Source organism: Nannobrachium achirus (assembly GCF_963921795.1).
Source record: "Nannobrachium achirus genome assembly, contig: SCAFFOLD_305, whole genome shotgun sequence".
NCBI classification, from domain to species: Eukaryota; Metazoa; Chordata; class Actinopteri; order Myctophiformes; family Myctophidae; genus Nannobrachium; species Nannobrachium achirus.
In genome coordinates, this window is record NW_027664941.1 from 31,671 (window position 1) to 47,646 (window position 15,976).

Below are 15,976 nucleotides of genomic sequence, written 5' to 3' on the forward strand. Positions count from 1 at the left end.
GCTAAGCCCACACGTGTCGTTCCGCCGCATAAAAACTGTCAGAAATGAAATGAGCAAAAGGCATTATAGATTTAGCCAGTTAAAGCTGTCGCAAGCACAGTGTACAGTGTCTATCCCATTGCCCCGTTCATGTGCTCATTAACAGCCACGGGTATAATTTGTTTTCATCTTGTGCGTCATCACACATAAATGATCACAGATATGCTTGCCTGAAGGGTCACTGTAGATTTAAACTATTATAAACCGCTCATATGCTCAATCATGGATTATTGTCTTTCATGCAATGAGCGTTCTGTTTTTTTTCGCTGCTATTTTCGGGAACAAATAATAATTTGGACAAAAGCACATAACCACACAACAGACATGATTGCAGAACATCGCTACACGCATGTGATGTAATGGAATACAATCTGGGAGGGGGGAAGGGTGATTTAACCCATTTAGGCCTAGAATTATTGAATGCTTTAACCAGTTAAAAATAGCAGATATACAAGCTCACAGCGCAAGCTTGTAGATCTGCTATATTTGAAAAATCACACCTGTGTGAAGTGGAGCTGTGTGTGTGTGTGTGTGTGTGTGTGTGTGTGTGTGTGTGTGTGTGTGTGTGTGTGTGTGTGTGTGTGTGTGTGTGTGTGTGTGTGTGTGTGTGTGTGTGTGTGTGTGTGTGTGTGTGTGGATCATGTGTACCGATTTTTGTGACATTTGAAGAAAATATGTAGGAAAAGGAGCAAAAAGTGTGTTTTGGAGAAAATTCAAGATGGCGGAAAATCTATCATGGCGCAAATGGGCGTGGCCTATATGGGGAGATGCGTCATGACCCAAGGAATCCAGGGAAAAAATATTTTTTAATTTTCCGACCTACGGTTCAAGAGTTACAGGCCAAAACGTAAAGTGGGGTGTTATGGCGCCACCATGCGGCCAAATGACACAATTATTTTTTATTTAATCCTTGAAATCATTATGAACCTCCTCTCCAAGTCTTGAAACTCTAGCCCCTATGGTTTGCGAGAGACAAATAATTGAATGTGAGTTTTTGCGATTCCCATTATAAGTCAATGGGGAAAATTAATTCACTAATAAATTAATATCAATTAAACTATTGAACCTTTCTCTTAGCAAGTTACTAGCCCACGATTCCCGAGTAAGCCGGTCGATTTGACATATGGCGCGAGTGTGTGGTGGCAAAACTGTGGGACTAGTAGCGTGCCGAAGTTTAGGAAGTTCAGGCTACATACACACAGACACACACACACACAGACAGACAGACAGACAGACCCACACGGCCACGTATAGGGAGCCTGTGCTTCACACAGCTCCAAAAAGGCGTGAAAATGTGTGCAAATATTATGTATTTTTAAAGCGAACGTTTGTAACTTAAATTTTGCTTCTGGGTGGTCCCTGGAACTAAATATTTTGAGATGGGGGTCCGTGGGCAAATAAATATCATTTGGGGGGTCCTTCATATGAAAAGGTTTGAGAACCACTGACATAGTAGTCTCTCAAGAACAGACTGAGCTCCATTTAAGTGAAAAGGACCCTTTCTTTGACGATGGCTTGCCAGATTACTGACATAGAAACATAGGTTTAAAAAAAACAACCTTATAAGGATTCAAAAGACACTTATAGAATCGGGTCAAAATTCGAATTTTCACGATTTTTCAAAAATAGCAGATCTACAAGCTTGCAGCGCGGCACTCGGTGCCGCGCTGTGAGCTTGTATATCTGCTATTTTTTGATAGTTAAAGCATAAAATAACGATACGCAATAATGTGTACCCGTTCTGAATGATTTAAGCGGGCTTGGGCTCCATCCTGTGAAATAAGTAGTGTAAATTGCCCTGCCTGTGCAGTGTTCCAAGAGGCGCGCTGAGTCAGTCATGCGTGCATGTCATCGAATGTCAGAAGAACAGACCAACGCCGAGGTTGGGACAGGTGCACTGACGAGTCTCAGGTGAATGGTGTTCCAATTCCTCAGTCTGTTTTGCGTCAAAGGCCCAAATATAGTTGTGAAACGGCATTGTTCTGCTGGCTGAAAGACTGTTGGATTTTTGGCCACATATGAATATGTTTTGTTTGTTGTGTGCATGTGCAAAGCAGTAACAATACTGTAGGTGACAAGACGCTTTCATTGTATTGGACGAAGGTGCTGCAACAAGCTTGCAGTACAGTATATGCCAAAGGAATTTGGTAGCTGAAATATAGAAATGTGTAAAACTAGAGGTTCAGGCCGCTTAATCGCTTGTTTGTAAAGCTAAGGCGGCTCAAAGGGGACTTTTGGATCCAAATACCAAATAATCGCTCAGGGGCAAATAGCCACTGGGCACCAAATAAACGCTGGGGGTCTGACACCGTTTTGTGCTTCTTTTATGCGCTGGGGGTTCAATTAATTTGATTTTGCAAATTAAACTTCCAGGCTACTATTTGGAAAAATACTGACAGTTCTGTCTCTTTTTCTAATAAACTGTCTGAGAGGAGCTTAAAGCCATACTGTGTAAGATGCCCAACTAGTGGTCATTAGCCCTATAGCAAACCGCGGTCGCGTCCGCGTCTTTCGGACGTTTTTCGTACCTTCAGACCCCCGCGTCTGCCTCCACCTCGCTGAGATCTATCTTTTAAGGGGTCCCTTGTTCCTGTGCGTTCAGTAATTCCAGAGATACGACTCCTTCACCCTGCCTGGTAGACGAAATTACCTAGAGAAGGGATGGTACAAACGGGCGACAACAAATATGGCTGCCATAGCGACCCCACTTCAAGATGCGCTGTGATTGGCCGGCAGTTGTATAACCCTCGCTGTGATTGGCCGGTAGTGTGATGACGCAATTTTGGCGCGAGATCCGGTCCACGGCAAGGATCTCAGTTTACATACAGAGAAGGCTTTACAGGCTGAAATTCACGGCGCGGATCTTCTAAAACTTTTGTGATTTAATAGTTAGGAGAATTTTAAGATTTGTTTTATAAAAAAAGTTACATAGTACAACTTTAAGGTCGGATCACTTACCTTTTTGCCAGATTGGACTGAAACCAATACTAGGGGTGCAAATGATTGATTGGAACATCCCTGGTAGTAGCGAGCGGAAATAGTCTTGTAGGGCTGCTCCAAATAACAGCCATGACCTTGTCACGTGGGCACAGCGAGAACAGGTCACATGGGGGCCACTCCTCCAGACGCCCACCTTCCTTCCCATAACCCATTAAGATCGGGGAAGCACCGAGGGCTGCGCTATGAGCTTGTAGATCTGCTATTTTTTTTTAAACATGAAAATGTGTGCAAATCTTTGAATATATTCTTTTAACTAAAATCTTTTGTTAAAAGAAACATTTTTAACTAAAATATTTGCTTCTAGGGGGGTCCCTGGAACAAAATATTTGGAGATGGTGGTCTGTGGTCAAATACATATAATTCTAGGGGTCCTTGACATGTTAATAGCTTCAGACCCACTGACATAGAAACATGCCTTTTTCAAAAAACCTTTGAGGGATTTAGAAGACATTAAAGTTGTACCATGTAACTTTTTTTATAAAACAAATCTTAAAATTGTCCTAACTGTTAAATCGCTAAAGTTTTAGAACACCCACTCCGTTATTTTCAGCTTCTGAAGCCTTCTCTTTATATGTTTTCTATGATCCTGGCCGTGGACCGGATTTCGCGCCAAAATGACGTAATCTGCATCATCTGTATACGTTGTGTATACGTTGCCCAATCACATCGCCGATCATGCACACATGGTACACTACCGGCCAATCACAGCTTATCTGCTCTGGTCTCCAGGAAGCGCCTCCGCTTGGCTACAGTGTTTACCATGGTGAAGGATTTTAACCTCTTAATCCACAAATCCTGGCCAGAAAATTACGTTCTACCATGCGTTCTACCCCTCCACGGATTACTATCGGTCGCGGTGGTTTGCGGCGCCGCTCCGGTGGTCCGCGGCGGTGGTCCGCGACGACTCCGGCCGAAAAACGGCCGAAAAAAAGCAATACCGCTACTGACCACTAGTTGAACTTACACAGTATAGCTTTAATAGAATCGGGTCAAAATATTGGAAAACTTGCCCAAATGTTCACGATTTTTCCAAAATGGCAGATCTAGATATGAAAAAGTGAGCTTGTATATCTGCTATTTTCTTTATAGCTAAAGCATAAACTAATGGTTAAATCGGTTCAAGTTGTATCGCGACACAGACACGTTCCCGTTTTTAGTGCGTTAAGGGAGACGGCTGACTTCTGTCTCCAGCCAGGTGCTCTGCGGTGTGTCTGTGGTGCCAGCGATGCGTGCCGTATGGTGCTACCACAGTCACACTGTGCTCCAGCTGGGACCCTGGATGATGGATGATGGGTCCCCAGCATGGAGGGATTTTTTTTCTGCCTGCTTGCTTTAATTCTGTATGACTTCAGGCTCTTAATATAGCCTTGGCTTTTGCCTCAGATTTCCAGGAGATCGGTGACGGCTTGAGTCTTGTGTAACTTGGGCATGAAATGAATAGACAACATTGGTTAGTGTTTGTATGCCCAGAACCACTAATGTAGTGCTGCTCATTTGACACAGAGTGCCCATCCCCACTCGATATTGATACTGTCTATAGCAGGGGTCGGCAACCTTTTTGAAATGAAGTGCCATGTTTTTATTTTCTACATAGTCAGTGTTCCATGTCATTGACAACATAGATTTTCATGACACCCCATCAAAGATTCAGACATATTTTGTTTGTCAGGACATTGTTATAATGATCATTAGAGCAATAACTCACCTATCTCCCCGATTCCCTCCCCTTTGTCAAAGCTCAGAATTTTAATTATTATGTGCAGGATGAAATTTGTTGCAAATTGAGTAACTTCATTTAATTGACCACGTTTAAAATATAATATATATTTGATTTTAAGATAAAAATCCTCTCTCTCACACTTCTGCCAGTGGTCACACTTCCCTGTGCCTAAGGTTGCTTACCCCTGGTCTATAATATCTGAAAGCTGGCAGATCCTTTTTAAAGATATTGTGAGACAAAGCATTATTGATCCCCAAAGTGAGGGATCAGGTGTAGTGGCAACAGCAGTGAGACTGAAACGCAGGAGAGATGGAGATGGGAACCAAACCAAGATAAATCAAATTAAAGATAAAATAAAACGGTGAGCTTAGATCGTGCTCGTCCTAGATGTCTGCACTGTGTCTCTGATTGAGTTGAATGTACAGTGTGTTCTCAAGAGCCTTTCCACCCAGTATGTGGCTATACTACCTTTTGATCTCTACTGTTTTGCATTGTGGGATGTCTTGTGAATGTGTGAGCTGAAGAAGATGCTGTGCTCTCGGGATGTTTTCTGTATTTCCAAAAGTAGAGCAGCTGTTTGAGCTTGCTCATTCGCTCACTACGACGCATGTTCGTCTCTCTGGAGGATTTCCGTGTAGTTCCTCAGCTTTCATTTTGTTTGGGATGATACTGTAGGAGTCACACTGCCAACTAGCTGTAGATATCTTTATCTCTCCCGTACTATTTTTTCTTTTTAGATGTCCGATAAACCTGACTGTATATATCGGTATTGGTTGATATCGGAATTGGAAATTAACAATTTTGCTGCCATTTTAAACATAGCTGTAGTAAGCAGCTGCCAAATTGTCCTTACCTTTTAATGTGGGCACGCGCACGCATTGTGCACAATCTGTGCGCGACTCATCTAGTAGACTGTAGACTCGGTGACAAGCTTTCGAATAAAAAAACCCACATTGAAATAGACATATCCGTTGCCACGCTGTATCCCTGCTTATCCGCCAGTGTTTACATGAAAAAACATTGAAAAAAGCCAACTGTGCGCTATGGTAACAAGTGGAACCGTTCGCGCACAAAACGCACGATATGTGCGGGGATCATAATCCACTCAAGCTCACAGTGAGCTCAAGCTCACTGTGAGCTTGTAGATCTGCTATTTTTCTAATAGTTAAAGCACAAAATAATGTGTAATAATAATGCGTTCCCAGTCTAAATGGGTTAAACCCCCTCCCCCTATGAAGAACATTCATGGGGGGTTGTGAGCTTGTAGATCTGCTATTTTTCTAATAGTTAAAGCACAAAATAATGTGTAATAATAACGCGTTCCCAGTCTAAATGGGTTAAACCCTCTCCCCCTATGAAGAACCTTCATGGGGGCCTTCATGGGGGGCCCCTGCAGTGAATCCTTGTACACAGGGCCCCATAATTTGGTGCGACACCCCTGGGGAGGACGAGGACTGACTGAGTGGAAATGACACTGATGTAGTTCACATGCTGGTTTCATGGTGTATGTGCCCTTAGCCTGCAGGACCAACTTCTCCTTTTAAAAAATGACACACATGATGGGGTCACACGGTACACTCACTGGGGGAGGGCGGGGGAGCCGTGTGTGCAGCTCGCTGTCATGCGTCTGATGTGTGGTGACTGTAGGGGTGTCGCACCAAAGTCTGGGCCCTGGGTACAAGGATTCAGTGCGGGTCCCCCAATGAATGTTCTTCATAAGGGGAGGGGGTTTAACCCATTTAGACTGCATGGGAACACATTATTTTGTGCTTTAACTATTGAAAAATAGCAGATATACAAGCTTGTAGATCTGCTAAAAAAAATCATGAACATTTGTGCAAGTCTTTGAATATTTCAAATCCTTCTAAGGTTTTTTTTTGAAAAACCTATGTTTCTAAGTCAGTGGTGCTCAGTGTGCAGGACCCCCAAAATGATATGTATTTGGCCACGGACCTCCATCTCAAAATATTTAGTTCCAGGGACCCCCCAGAAGCAAAATTTGAGTTAACAAATGTTCGCTTAAAAAGATTTGTACACATTTTCACGACTTTTCAAAAATGGCAGATCTACAAGCCCGCGCTGTGAGCTTGTATATCTACAATTTTTCAATAGCTAAAGTATAAAATAATTAAGGCCCCTCCACCTTGGGCCCTAGTAACTCAGTCCCACCTTCCCCCCCTTGTGACGCCCCTGCAGCTCGCTGTCATGAGGCTGATGTGTGGCGACTGTGACGTTCTCTCTCTCTCTCTCTCTCCTCAGCGATACACGAGTTCCCCGAAGACCTTTTCAGCATTGATGAGAGGAAGAGCGGGGCCATTCTCCTGCACATTGTGGCGGTAAGAGGGCACACACACACACCTGCTGCTCCCAACAGTCAGTAATGGACAAAGAACTCGACCCCGGTGCTTGAGTCAAAGTATAGATACTGTAGACCTGCTCAAATATTACTGGACTACAGGTGAAAGTTGCCAAGTCAAATTTGTGCTGGAGTTAAAGAAATGGAGTAGTTGCTTTTAGAAATGCTTAAGTATTAAAAAGTATATATACACTGTGTGTGTGTGTGTGTGTGTGTGTGTGTATGTATGTATGTATGTATGTATATATTATATATATATATATATATATATATATATATATATATATATATATATTACCACCGAATGTCTGTCTGTCTGATGTCTCTGATATGCCCGTATGGCGTCGCCGCCATGGTAACAGCCACCAGCACCGCTCTTATATACTGTATATATAAATAGAATGCACAAATAAATAAATACATTTTAAATTAAATTATTTAAAATAAAATATTAGTGAAAAAAGCAGAGCAATTATTATTTTCACAATATTTGAAATGGAGCTTAAGTGGTTAATTCATAATGTCCTCTTTCCCTTCCTACAAATATAGTGGAGTCTTTGAAATGTAGCGGAGTGAAAGTCTCCAACATTTGTAACTTAATGCAAATACTCAAATAATGTACTTAAGTAGACTACTCAAGTAAATGTACTTGGTTACTGTCAAGAACTGCCAAGAATCCAGTCCCGAGTCATCAATTGAACGGGGCTCATTGGGCCGTCCGTCGCAGTGTTTAAACTTGACTGTGTAGGTCAGTCATGCACACATCCACTTATAAGAGTGTCTCCTCAATTGGAAATGTGAGCCAGCACATTAGAACATATCATTTGGATTATAGTTTGTTCTCTAAGAAAGGTAACTCAGTATCTTGGTGCCAGCAAGGCACTGGGAATAAACCTCAAACCATAACACTTAACCCCCTGTACCACTTCCACAAATTGAGCCATTTCATAAAGGCCAGGGATTTAGGACTGAGATACCTTTTTTGGTTTGTTTTTTTTAAATCTTATTTGGGACAAGCCGTTTTAGCTAGGGATGCAACATATCGAACCGAATATCGAAGAATACCCAACCGAAAGACCCTGTACTGAACCGAATGAACCTGTACCGAACAATACTCCACATCCACATTCCCCTGGAACCCCCTCAAGGACCCCTAGGGGTCCGCAGAGCCCACTTAGAGAATCACTACCCTAGAGGTTGCGTACCGTATTGTTCAAAGTAAAAAAATAGACCGTGACAGCAAAATATCGAACCGAACCGAACCGTGAATTTTGTAAAGCGTTAGTTTCAGCATAATATATTGGAGGTGTAGCTCTGCAACTAGAAATGGTGCATTGCCCCCAACATTTGGCCATTTTCAGCTCCATTGATTTGACTGTGATCCTCTTATGCACCTGTGGAATTCATTGGAGAATATATTTTTTTCTAAAGTTGTTGTGTCATCTGCCCAGTCTTTGGCCGTGATGAATTTGGATATCATCCCAGATTTTGCAGTCTTAACAATGCAGGGGGAGTTGCCCATACAATGGACAATACCTGGCAGTGCACCTTCATCCCCAAGGCCCCAAGGCCTATAAACAAGTGATGTGATTCCAGAGATGGTGTGCACAAACTCAACACTGTTTCTGGATAGAACATTGTTGTTCTGAACATTGCAGCATACACATCTGTTGTAGTTCAGCAGCTACATTACTGGCTACTTAAGCCTTATATAAATTGGCGTACAATGAATAGCGAATCTACAAGTTCGCAATACATTCGCTTATTTTTGTGTTTAATTATGACATAATGCCCAAAATAGGGATGCCAAAATGGAAAATATGCATTGAACAGAAACGGTATATTCAACCTCCTTGACACCTTAGCAACTGTTGTCGCCTTAATTGTTTAAAGTAGGGCTCAAATTATTAGAAACTTTTTTTTTTTTTTTTATGTGATGGCTAGGTTATGAGGTTATTATCTGGAATAATAAGCATGTGAAAACCTCCTCCCAGCAAATATTGGATTTTGCAGACCGGACACTTCATCATGTGCATACTGTATGTGTGTATGTAATGTGTGTGTCTCTATTTTGTGTGTGTGTGTGTGTGTGTGTGTGTGTGTGTGTGTGTGTGTGTGTGTGTGTGTGTGTGTGTGTGTGTGTGTGTGTGTGTGTGTGTGTGTGTGTGTGTGTGTGTGTGTGTGTGTGTGTGTGTGTGTGTGTGTGTGTGTGTGTGTGTGTGTGTATGTACACACACACACTAAAAATGTTTCACAAAAAGTTGCACAGGGTTTCTGAATGAATCAGATATAAAGACACACAGAAACCATTATCCAAAGTATAACCTTAATGGGATTCAAGCAAGTTGTTAGATAAGATAAGATAAAACTTTATTGTCCATACAATTTGGCATGAAGTGGAAATCTGTCTTTGGCATACAGGCTGTCAGTCAGTATACAACAATAAAACATACATAGAATACACAATGCATTAAAAACTATATAAAATGTATTGTGTGAATTTAACAAGCCTTCTCGTTGAAACAGCAGTGCGTGTTGATATTGGGTCAAGGATGCAATACTGAGATGAGGAATCACACTTAATGTTTTTCCACTTCAACTGTGGTGCTGCACTGCCCCCTGTGGATAGCATAGAGCAGAGCACCACTACAGTGACTATAAGGCTGTGTGATGTCACAACCTGATCTATAATTTATAGATCCAACGTCACGCTGCTGAAATGGGCTGCTTTCCCCCCCCCCCCCCCCCCCCCATTCATCTGGCTATGGTGTGGGGGTGCGCTGCAGATTGCTTCGATTTCCATGCTGTGAGGGAGACAGAACTGTGGTATTTTGGAACTGTGGTATTGGCGGTATTAAATGAGCCACAGATCCACATTCTAAATGGGGGGGGGGGGGGGGGGGGGGGAGCTTTGTCCTTGAGCTGTCCTTGAGTAAGAGAATATCTCACACAGCCATTGTCTATTATGTCATCCAATATGTGATTGTGAGTATGTTTGTATGTATATACTGTGTGTGGGTCGGTGTGTGTATGTGTATATATATATACACACAGTATACAGTATATGCTGCAGGTGTGTGTGTGTGTGCGTGCGTGCGTGCGTGCGTGCGTGTGTGTGTGCGTGCGCGTGCAGATCCTACAGATCCATCTAAAGAATGTTGTGTAAATGTTAATTTTCTTCTGTAATATATATTTTTTTAAACTTTCATATATTTTAGATTCATTGGGCATGCAGTGAAATATTCAAAAGCTTTTTTTGTTTTAATTTTGATTTGTATATGGCATACAGCTCATGGAAATCAAAAATCCATATCTCAAAATATTAGAATATTCCACACAAACACTCAAAAGAAGGATTTATAATACAGATTATCAGAAGTTAGTTTGACATTTCTGTATTTCAGAAATGTCAAACTTCTGAAAGGTTAGGTTAATGTATGCATGCACTCAGTACTTATATGGAATACTTTTGAACAAATGTCTTCATCGATGGGGTGTGGCATGAAGGTGGTCAGCCTGTGGTACTGCTGATGTGTTATGGAAGCCCAGGTTTGCTTTGATAGAGGCCTTAAGCTCATCTGTGTGGTTGAGTCTGATGTCTCTCATCTTCCTCTTGACAACACTACACAGATTCTCTGTGGGGTTCAGATCAGGCCAGTTTGATGGTCAGATGGTTCAGAAGTTCATTTCTGTATTATAAATCATTCTTTCAAGTGGTCGTGTGGAATATTCTAATATTTCGAGATATGGACTTCTGATTTTCATGAGCTGTATGCCATAAAAATCTAAATTAAAACAAAAAAGTTTTTAAATATTTCACTGCATGCACAATGAATGTAAAATATATGAAAGTAAAAAAAAAAATATATATATATATATATTACAGAAAAAAATGAACTTACACAATACTTTGTATATTCATTTTGTATATTCTGTATATTTACACACACGCTGTATGTAGACACACACGCGCACACTCACTATCCCAAAACTCAAACTCCTGTTCTCTCTTATGTAGACCCTCTATATGTTCCTGGCCCTCGCCATAATATGTGACGACTACTTTGTGACATCGCTGGAGAAGATCTGCGAGGTACCGAGACATCCTCCTCCTTTCTCTCAGTGCTGTCATCTTTTTTATTTGTGTGTGTGTACAGTATATGGTGGTGTTGTTTTTAGTTTTTAAGACAACTCAGCTCCTTTTCTCCCTCCCGTCTGTCAGAAACTAGACCTCAGTGAGGACGTGGCTGGAGCTACTTTCATGGCAGCTGGCAGTTCTGCACCAGAGCTCTTTGCCTCTGTCATTGGTATACACACACAAACACACAACACGCACACATACATGAGCACGCTTGGGTGCCTATACACAGGCACACAGGCACACACACACAGGCAGATGCAGATGGTGGTTGTCTGCAGCTGCAGTTTTGATCGGCTGCCTCCTCCCCTGTGTTCAGGTGTCTTCATCACCCACGGAGACGTGGGCGTAGGCACCATCGTGGGTTCGGCCGTCTTCAACATTCTCTGCATCATCGGCGTCTGCGGAATCTTCGCTGGACAGGTGTGTGTGTACATTCACAGTGTGTTGTGTAACTCATGTGCATGGTTAAAGTGAAATGCTTTACAGAGCAACATCAGGGTGAAATGCCAATAAAGTTTTAAGGCAGGGGTCAGCATCCTTTTTGAAATGAAGTGCCATGTTTTTTATTTTCTAGAGTGTTAGTGTGCCATGTCAACATACATTTTAATGACAAATATTTTGACATATTTTGATTGGCAGGACATTGTTATAACGATCATTAGACCCAGAGCAACAATTCACCTATCTTCCCAAATCCCTCCCCAGTCAGAGTTCAGAGTTTTAATGAATGTAGAATTTTGTGCAAGATGTAATTTGCGATAAATTAGCTCACTTCATTTAATTGACCACATTTAAAGAAAATGAATGGCAAATATTTTTGACATATTTTGATTGGCAGGACATTGTTATAACGATCATTAGACCCAGAGCAATAACCCATCTATCTCCCCGAACGCCCTCTCCAGTCAGAGTTCAGAGTTTGAATGAATGTGTAATTTGCTATAAATGTTTTTAAAATAAAAATCCTCTCTCTCACACTTCTGCCAGTGTGCCGGTGATCACCCTCCCCTGTGCCAATGTTGGCACTCATGCCTAAGGTTGCCTATACCTGATTCAAGGTGTCTGTTTGTTTAGGTGGTGATATTGACCTGGTGGTCCGTATTCAGAGACTCCTTCTATTACACCTTGTCTGTGGTGGCTCTAATCGCTGTAAGTTGACTAGCATTACACAGTTTATGGTCACCGTATTAATCCATTGCTTAATTGTACTTTGTCTTCTGAAATATAATAATTTGTTCTAAAACATTTTCTTAACAGTTCATCTACGATGAGAAGATAGTTTGGTAAGTGAGTCATTCCATACCACTTTTATTCTCCAAGTCGGCCATCCCCACCCATGACCCCAAGACACATTCAAATTGCATTATAAAACAAAATGAGAGACGCCAGAGGGTTTATATTGGGCTGCTTGTTGTTCTAGGACAGTGGTTCACAAACCTTTACATTTCAAGGTCTTCCCTTAACTCTGACAGTATACAAATGGAACCAAATGGACCTGAAGGGTCCATTTGGTTCCATTTGTATACTGTCAGAGTTACAGACTTGAAACGGTCAATTAAGACCCCCCTAAAGCAGAGTCCCTGGAATCCACTTTGAGAACCACTGGTCTTATCTTATGTCAAATGATAATTGACAATTCAAACATGTCTCATGTTATATTTGTGACTAGCTAAAATAATGGGTATTTTGAATAAGTTAATATGGTGATTTAGATTTCTTAATGATTTTGATTACTTGGCAAAATAATGTTTTAACCACGATATTGGTTACTGTATACATATGCACCCCATCAAATTGGGCGATGTACAACATTACAGTACTAAAAATGGTGTACCTCAAAGAATATTTTACTCAACACTGAGTGCCTTAAGAAAAAGTTCAGAATTGTGTACCTTGAATCTTTTACTCAAAAGTGTATGTTACTGCTACCTGCCTTGAGGTCTTTGCTGATTTACCTACAAAATGCGGAATCCTTTTTGCTGTTGAAAGATATTTTAAGTATTTGCCAACAATTTTGATTAGCAATTTATTTCAACATTTTCTGTGTAACTTTTAAATGTAACTGTATGTAATTGTAATGTATTAGCTACTTTTATTTTGTAGTTTAATTACCGGTACATTGCTCTTTAAATCCATTGAATCCATTACTTCCCAACCCTGGTGACAGTTCTAGGACTTTATAATGTACTGTAGCTGTGGTATGTTTATTCCAATGCCTTCCTCTGTTTCAGGTGGGAGAGTTTGGTACTGGTGCTTATGTATATTGGATACATCATCATTATGAAGTGAGTTGTGCATATAATCCACAATTAAAATGGGCATTGTAAAACGTTTTTAAATCCCTTGGCGAGTGAGTTAATTTATTCACAGGGATATCCAGAGAGAGTAGTTAAAGTTGTGGTTTCACACATCACACAGACACACCAGAGCATCTGCCCAGGACAAACACCATTTGTATTGATGATCATTGTTCATTGCCTCTCCTCTAGATTGAGACTGCCTGACACACAGAGGCAGCTCGTTCCAAAGAGAAAAACCTGAATATATCAAAGAACTCTTGCCATAACCTTTGACTCTTGGAATCTCATATACGATTTGGTTCGCCCTAGTTTCATACTAATGTACAATCAACTTAGCATTATTCTAGGGTGGGCAGGGACATTACCATTCAAAATGTTGTTCATATGACCTAGCTTAAATTTCCTGGTACTCCCAGCCAGCCAGATCATCTTTCATCATCTTTTTGACCATATTCCATCACATTCTGTTAACACCTGTGCAGTCAAATATCTGTACCTATTGAATTAATCCCTCTGCTAACAGAATGTGATAAAAGATGATGAAAGATGATCTGGCTGACTGGGACTACCTAAAAAAGATGATAAAATCATATTTGGCTGGGAATGAGTTAAGTTGATCCACCCTGCACCTCACAGGGACACTCGCAGATGGGCACAGATAGCTAATGCAGTTGACACACATTTCTAAGAGAATCTTTTGGAAACATTTCACTATAGGAATCATACCAAGTTCGTTCCCCAAATTATTGTCTATGTACTGGGGGCCCGTCAACCACTTAATCTGTATTATCTGGTTTAAATAATCTTAAACAGGCATGGAACATAATCTGATATAGTACTATTTTCTTTATCAAATGGATGCAAAGGGTAGTGGTGAATGAATCAAAACTTGATGCGTGGTAACTTGCACCATTCTTCATTTCATTAGCAGGCAAAGAACAGTGAATGCAATTTAACGCTTTGAACGCATTTCCGATTATGACTCACTCTCTCACTCTCTCTCTCTCTCTCTCTCTCTCTCTCTCTCTCTCTCTCTCTCTCTCGTGCCTAGATTCAACCAGTCCTTGCAGAGATTGTTCGTGGGGAAAAAGGACAAGAACGTGGCGAATGGTAACGCGGCAGCGGCCGCAGCCAGCAGTGAGATGGAGGACGGTAATGATAGTTATGACTATGTTTGGGTTGACGACCCATCGTCGCCTTTACTCCCAACAGGTAAGGCTAACCAAACAGGCTTGGATACGCTAGACAACATTCCTAGCGCATCGGCTATGCTGCGGTGATAACGGTGCTGCTTTGGCGGTGACGGGTTGGGTGATGCCGTGATTGGTCTCTGGTCTGCAATTGCTGTGGTTTTAAGTGTTCCTCTTCCTACATGACTGACCTGAACTGGTTTAGCCTTCATAAAGGGAATTTTAACTAGTACCTTTTTGTCTCTTATTCTGGAAAGGTTGACCATGATTTATTTTTTTGCATGACTTTTTTTGGACGTGACGCTGTGACACTTGAGCGTCCCTCGTCAGCCCGCCCCGTTTTTAGATATTAATGTCTTCCATGATTTATGACCTGCCTACTTTTTGACCGTCAAATCACATTCCCTCCATTCCTCCAAATCTCTCTATAGTATATATTTTTTTTTACCCCAGCAAAAACTTCCCACAAGTGATTTGTAACGGTTCTTATTGGCCTTCGGTCACTGCTTCCTACTCTTATTGCATTCATGTAGACATGCCTGTTTGTTTAGCCTTACTAAAACCTCTGTTGCTTATTGTTAACTGTGTTTGTGTGAGATTGTGTCTTGGTGAGTGATTAATTTTGCCTGCATACTGCTTATAATCTGCTGCTCTCTGGGGTCCAAAGTAACCCACTGACTTCAAGGGTGGTAATGAATTTCACAAGAGGAAATGTTTGTGCTGGTTCTGTTTACATAGTTAATATAGGCAAATTCATGCATGTATAATAAGTTAAATTAGGGCTGAACTAATAAGCATAGAACTTTTTAATATCATGCACCAAAAAACCTACGATTTTTCCAGTGACTATGTCAGTACTTTGTGAGTCAAATACTATACCCTACATATAAAACTTGATTCGATGAAGATTTGTCAGAGTGAAAATTCATAGCACGAGTTATAGATGGATAGCAGGTGTGCTTTGAGATTTTTACTTGCACTTTGGTGTGGTTTGGGCACAAATGGTTTTGAGACCAATGGTGTACAGTCAGGGCTGTCGCACCAAATGCTGGGCCCTGGGTACAAGGATTCACTGCGGGCCCCCCATGAATGTTCTTCAGTTTACAGTTTACAGTTTACAGTTTAGGCATTTAGCAGACGCTTTTAATCCAAAGCGATTTACAATAAGCAGATAAAACATCACAATAATAAACAAGATAATATGTCAATACATCAACAGCAATATAACAA

At 41.2% G+C, this 15,976-nt stretch overlaps 1 protein-coding gene across 1 annotated transcript in view; it reads left to right on the plus strand.

Annotated features, from left to right (window-relative positions):
- The window catches only part of LOC308280701 (sodium/potassium/calcium exchanger 4-like), a gene marked incomplete at both ends in the record, with an annotated part of 89,267 nt that overhangs the window by 31,245 nt on the left and 42,046 nt on the right, over positions 1–15,976 (plus strand). The window contains 8 exons of the mRNA XM_080755020.1: positions 7,019–7,095; positions 11,134–11,208; positions 11,338–11,422; positions 11,573–11,676; positions 12,331–12,405; positions 12,514–12,539; positions 13,488–13,541; positions 14,608–14,768. Coding sequence (XP_080611146.1) covers positions 7,019–7,095; positions 11,134–11,208; positions 11,338–11,422; positions 11,573–11,676; positions 12,331–12,405; positions 12,514–12,539; positions 13,488–13,541; positions 14,608–14,768 — 657 coding nt within the window. The remainder of the gene's footprint in view (positions 1–7,018; positions 7,096–11,133; positions 11,209–11,337; positions 11,423–11,572; positions 11,677–12,330; positions 12,406–12,513; positions 12,540–13,487; positions 13,542–14,607; positions 14,769–15,976) is intronic.